Genomic DNA, 6,305 nt, shown 5'->3' on the forward strand with positions numbered 1-6,305 from the left:
AACAACAACAAATAAGCTAAGTAGACTACAACGACAAGAAGACCACCCCAGGCAGGAGCAGCAGTAACTTTCTGTGGGGGGTGGGCCTAGATATGAGGAGACAGTAGAAATAGCTTGTTGTTTTAAACCCATGTATGTATATTATTGTTTTTATTCATTTATTTGTTTTTGAGAACTAGCTTGCTATTATAAAACAGAGCCCATTCTGGAGTATGACGAGAGCCGGGGAGGGGTGGGTAATGGAGCTGCGTGAGTCATAGCTGAGATGCCTGGCAGTCACACGGCCCAGACAGCACTGAGGACTGGAGCTGAAGTAGCTGCCCTTTTCTTTGTTCCTTTTCAGTAAAGTGTTCCCCACCAAAGCGGGTGAAGTGGTCTAGCGACCCTGTGTCTGTCATGATGGCCACTGTTTGTCTAGCTCCTGGCTGCTGGTGGCCTCCCCCATCCACCTGCTCTAGAAGCTTCGGCCTTTTGCTGTGTTTTCCCTGTGGGGATTGAGGCAGAGACGCTAAGGGACTTGCCTAAGGTCCTTGGCTGGTCAGCGTAACCAGTACACCGCCAGGGCTCCACGTAGTGTAACAAGGGTCCGAGAATACACAAGCCTGGGCAGATAGGATTTGGGCCCTGTGATTTAATCTTCCAATTCCTCAGTGCACGCTCTCTGCTCTGGCGCCTAATTTTGGTTTCTCGTGGAAGGTCTGGTGTGGAGCTAGTGCTTACCCTCTCTCTGTTGACTCCCCTTACTTGGAGTCGGAGCCCTGGTGGCATAGTGCTTTACTTCTTGGGCTGCTCGCTTCAAGGTCAGCAGTTCAAAACCGTCTTCCACTCCGAGGGAGAAAGATGAGGCTTTCCATTCTTTTAAAGGTTGACACTCTGGGAAATCAACAGGGGCAATTCTGCCCTGTCCCAGAGGGTTGCTCTGAGGCAAAATCGACTCCATGGCAGTTTGGTTATAAGCTTGGCTTTCATTCACAAGGTCAGCAGTTTGGAACCACCCACTGCTCTCAGGGGAAAGATGGGGAGGGGGGCAAAAAAGGAGAAAGATGGGCCTGTCTTTTCTTTCAAGAGTAAGAGTCTCTGAAATCCACAGGCACAGTTCTGTCCTGTCCTATAGTGTCACCATGAGTTGGGATCAGCTTGTTGGCAGTGAGTTTGGTTTGTGTGGGGTTATTTTATTTTTATTTATTTGTGTGTGTGTGTGTGTGGGGGGAGTTTGGCCTGGTCTGTGAACCCATGATAGTGGCTGGCGACCACAACCCCTGTCTCCTCAGCGTTTCCTGTTTATCCACACATAACCTACAGGTAGTGGAGATGGTACTAACTACCTCCCACTCCCAACCCCACACACATAACCGCTTCCTCCTCCTTCCTTCCTTCCTGCAGTTTGTTGTTCACGCGGACGGGCTGCCTGGGTGCCAGGGTGGTGAGGGAGGGGAGGAGCAGAGGGGTTAGCCCCCCGCCTCTGTCATCAGTCCGCCTGTGGCTGGGGACTGCTCTCAGTCTGGATGGACCCTGACACTGAAATCGCCCAGAGCATGACCGCTTTGGGCGGTGATACCCGTTCTGAAGCACCCCCAGCCCAATGGAGAAAGAGGAGGAGGACAAAGCTACGGATGTGGACTTGGGGGTGCTGACCGGGTCCTGTTGTTGGAGGGGTGGGGAATGGGGTCCCAAGAGTCAGAGGTGCACTGATGCCCTGTTCCTCTCTTCACAGCAGTTCTCAGCCCTGACAGAAGTGCTTTTCCACTTCCTGACGGAGCCAAAAGAGGTAAGGTAGTTTGTGACCCGGAGGGTTCCCGAGAGCGAGCCCAGTGGTTCCAAGATCCTTAGCAGGTCTCTGCCCAGTCTGTGCCCGCCCGCCCTTCTCTGCAGGTAGAGCGGTTTCTGGCTCAGCTCTCCGACTTCGCCACCACCAACCAGATCAGCCTCGGCCCGCTCAGAAGCATCGTGAAGAGTCTCCTGCTGGTTCCAAATGGTGAGTGGCCAGAGAACGCCCCCAGAGGCCAGACATTTGACAGCGAACTCAGTGTAGTGGAGCTCACAGTCCAGTGAGCAAAGCCACCCGGTGGACAGAGAAAGGTGATGGGGTGGAACAGAGAGGCAGACTGTGATCGTGGAGGGAAATGAGGGACTGTGCTTGTCCAGCAGCAGGAGATTGGTTAAATGTGCTGTCCTCTGTCCTTGCAGCGGGCACCATGGTGACCAAGAGCTCATCCCTCCAAGTCAGGTCGAGCTGGGCTTGAATCACCGTCTGTCCCTTGCTAAGTAGCATGAAATTGGCCCCTGGTCCCTGATCTCCCCTAGTCCTGAGCAATGACCCCTCCCTGGTCGCATCCCCCACCCTATCCAAGGAGGAGGCTTGTTTTGAAGGTGAATTGAGATCATTAGAAATAAAATGTCTAGCACAATGCCTCAATTAAAACATTGCTCTTACTTCATGTGCTATGAAGTAATTAAAAATAATGCAGTTGAAGAAAACATAATTCTAGAAAGCCTATTGCAGTATCCTATTTAACAAGTATAAAAACCAAAAAGCCAAGCTCACTGCCATCAAGTGGATGCTGACTCCTAGGAAGCCTGTGAGTTTCTGAGGCTGTAACTCTTTTGTGCACTTGAAAGCCAGTCTTTCTCCCCTGGAGCGGCTGGTGGTTTCAAACTTGGAACCTTGAGGATCCCAGCCCAACTCATAACCAACTCATAACCACTACACCAGCAGGGCTCCTTGCTACACTGTAGCCTTTCTTTATTGGTAGTTCAACAAGCTTTCTGTCATTGCCTCCATTCAGATTTGAGGGAAAGTTTTCCTTCAACTAATGGAGAGACTCGGGATTCATCTCTTGACTATTGAACACCCCCAAGTTTTGTGAGTTATGCCCTTGTTTTTTTTAAGTTCTAGGCTGGTTTGCTTAACTTTTCAGTTGGCTCTCCACAATGCGTGTTTATTTGTCTGGCTCCAGGACCCCCCTCCCTGGCAGTCTGACTTTTCTCTCTTCTCTGCTTTCCTGCTTGAACCCCCCTTCCTTCCAGGGCACCGCCCAAGCAGCTGAGCCTGTAGCTTGGGAGCCTCTTGGCCTCTTTCTCACACTTGGGCCTCATCCCTGGCCCTTTTCTCTCCAGCCCTAACGGCCTCCTCTGAACAAGCCTTCCCACCTGCTTATGGCTGGGACATCTGCCCAGGTCCTCAGCGCTCTTCTCCTCCTGCCCCCTGGGAACGCCAGGCAGCCCGGCTGTCACCCCTTCTGCAGCACAGCCTGCTGCTCTCAGCCAGCCACTGTTTCTTTTCAACACCATCGCAATGCACTCTGAAAGTCAGGGCCTCTGGCCTTTTGTTTGTCTGTCCGTCCTCCTGCCCTCTCAGCCTGGTCCTGCCTTTGCAGTCAGTCAGGCCCGAAAGGGCCCCGGAGCCTCCCAGATCCGTCTTCCCGAGTTGGTCTCACCGTCGATAAATGGCTTCTTCAGTGGGGATCTTTGGAGATTCATGCACATGTTAGCGTGTGCTTAGCATGGGCTTGGAGATCCCTGCAGGAGAGGAGCCTGCCTGGCCGGGAGTGTGACCCCCGTGCAACCGCAGAACCTTTTTGGGGGTGGGGTGGGGGAGTTAATGAACTCAAAGCTTTATCAAGCACTGTCTAGTCTCATCTATGTTTTGGAGGTGGAGAAGGGACCCTTCGGGGTGGGTAATCCAGTCAAAGCTGTACAAAGCACTATCTAGTCTCCTTTTTTTTGGGAGCTGGAGAAGCAGACCAAGAAGGGGTAAACTAACCAAAGGGGAAAAGACCAAGCTCACTGCCCTCCAGTTGACTTTGACTCAGGGTCCTATAGCACAGGGTGGAACTCCCTGTTTGGGGTTTTTCACAGAGCCGAAGGCGTTCTCCGCCTCTTGCTCAGCATCTGGTAGGTTCGAACTGCTGGCCTTGCGCTTAGCAGCTCTGTGTATAACCCACTCCACCCCCAGGCTTCCAGAGGCCGGAGTAGTGGTGTGTGCCTCTGGCCAAGGACAAGCAAGTACGAGAGCCTGGCTCGATGGCCTGAAGCCTTAGGGCCTTTGTTCTCATTGTTGCTTTACTATTGAGTACGTGACCCCTTCATCTGACGCACTTTGGACATGTGTCAGGAGAGACCTGTCCCTGGAGAAGGACGTCATGCTCGGTAAAAATGGGAGGCCCTCAGGGAGGTGGGTTGACATGGTGGCTGCAACCATGGGCTCAGGCAACAGTCGTGAGGCTGGCACTGGACTGGTCCCCGTTTCGTTCCGTGGTGGATAGGGTCACTGTGTGTCGGAACCGACTCGGTGGCACCCAACAACACCGTGTGAGTCCTCAGACCTGGTTCCCACAGGGAGGGAGAAAGGCCTGCTCCTGGGAAGAAGCCCAGCCGCGGCATGCCACAAGAGCATTCCCTGGTGTCCACAGGGCTGCTGGGCGTGGAGTGGACTTGATGGCAGTGGGTTGGGCTTGGGCTGGTATCCACTAACGGCCTAATTGTTTCACCTGCGCCCCAGCTGCTCCCAGCAGAGAGCTGATCTCAGTCACCAGTTCCTTCCCAAGCACTGGTTATGGCTCTTTAGCAGATAGAGAGCCTCTTCCCTCGCCACATACCATTCATTATCGCGTCTACGTGCAGCCCGAGGCCACCCGCCCCTTGGTCCCTTGGGTTGGTTTAGACTTGGCTATTTCCATCTAGATACAGACAGACCCGTGTGGGCTTGTCTGCCAGCTGGCTCTTGTATTCTTATTTATCAGCCCATCTTCCTCACCCTCGAGCAAGTTATGGAACCCCTCAGCGAAGTGGTTACTTATGCCATGAAACAGAACCTCAGCTGTGACCATGGAGATGCAGATGCAGAAATGCAAAGTGCCCTGCAGTGGCTGCATTACTCTAGCTCAGCAGTTCTCAACCTTCCTCATGCTGGGACCCTTTCATACAGTTCCTCATGTGGTGGTGACCCCCAACCATAAAATTGTTGTCTTTGCTACTTCATCACTGTCATTTTGTTACCGTTATGAATCGGGTGACCCCTGTGAAAGGGTCGTTTGACCCCCAAAGGGGTCTCGACCCACAGGTTGAGAACCGCTGCTCTAGCTGTTTCCCACCTCCTCATGATGGCTCTCAACGATTGCCTCCGAGACAAGAGCACAGAAAGCGAGGTGGCAGGGCCACACTCTCAACCTGGTTTTATTTGAATGCTCAGCAAGATCTGGCACCCGTGCTCATGAGCAGATTGCTTTTCAGGAGAAGGCAGAGAGAACGCCCTCTTCCCCACCACCCAGGAGTTCTGTCAGGTTAGGCAAAAAGCCCCCGGTGGCAGTCACAGTGGCTTACGGTCCGACGTTGGTCTCAGCCCTCCCGGACCCCAGCTTCACCTTGCTTTACTGTGTTTCCCTGGGGGCTTGTCACCGTGGCTTACGGTTTGGTCTTTCTCACCTGAACAGAAAGTAAGCCCTCGGAGTGCCGTTAGCTGTCTGTTGCGTTTGTCGGTCTTCCCTTGTCTAGCTCAGTGCTGGCACGTGACAGATGCTCAGCAGATAGGTGACCAGTGATTGGGCCCTGATTCCCCCACCCCCCACCCTGAACAAATGCTGCTGGCCACCCTCTCCCTCCTCTGGCCTGTTTCCTCCCCGGACTTTTCCCTTTCCCGGTGCCACCGAAGAAACGTTCACAGACTCCTGCCTGGAACCAAGACGAGCTGGTTTTCCAATGGTTTCTGGGCAACACTGAATGCCCCCACACACACACCAACATCGACCTCTCTCTTGTCCGCCAGACCTTTCACAACAATGAGGCTTTGACTAAGGCAACTCTTCTGGTGAGAATTGGTGCTTGAGGATTTATAAGCACCCCAGACGGCTCTCAGTGTTTAGAAAGGGCCAGTCTCAGATTCCCCAGGTGACATGTCCAAGTGTCGCCAGCCCTGGGATTCCACTTGCTTGCTTTAAAAAAAATGTTATTTTATTTTATTTATTTTTTAATTTTAATAAATCATTTTATTGGGGGATCATACAGCTCTTATAACAATCCATACATCGATCGCATCAAGCACACGTGTACATATGTTGCCATCATCATTTCCAAAACATTTTCCTTCTACTTGAGCCTTTGGTATCAGCTCCTGTTTTTCCCTCCCCCCCCCCACCCTTATGAACCCTTGATTATTCATAAATTACTATTATGTTCATGTCTTACTCCATCTGCTGTCTCCCTTCACCCACGTTCCTGTTGCTCATCCCTCTCGGTCTGCTTCCTGCCTGACTCCGGGTCAAGACCACAGGCCTGTTGTGTGTCACACTCACTTAGGACACAGGACT

General features: G+C 52.5%; 1 protein-coding gene across 1 annotated transcript in view; it reads left to right on the plus strand.

Moving 5' to 3' along the window:
- The first annotated feature begins 1,582 nt into the window (after positions 1 to 1,582).
- The window catches only part of COMMD7 (COMM domain containing 7), a 12,790-nt gene continuing 8,067 nt past the window's right edge, over positions 1,583 to 6,305 (plus strand). Inside the window, exons 1-2 of the mRNA XM_004698221.2 lie at positions 1,583 to 1,768; positions 1,873 to 1,975. Of these exons, the coding sequence (XP_004698278.2) occupies positions 1,583 to 1,768; positions 1,873 to 1,975 (289 nt within the window). The remainder of the gene's footprint in view (positions 1,769 to 1,872; positions 1,976 to 6,305) is intronic.

Source organism: Echinops telfairi, unplaced genomic scaffold (genome assembly GCF_000313985.2).
Source record: "Echinops telfairi isolate 266 unplaced genomic scaffold, ASM31398v2 ScPeMD7_5592;HRSCAF=6446, whole genome shotgun sequence".
NCBI lineage: Eukaryota > Metazoa > Chordata > Mammalia > Afrosoricida > Tenrecidae > Echinops > Echinops telfairi.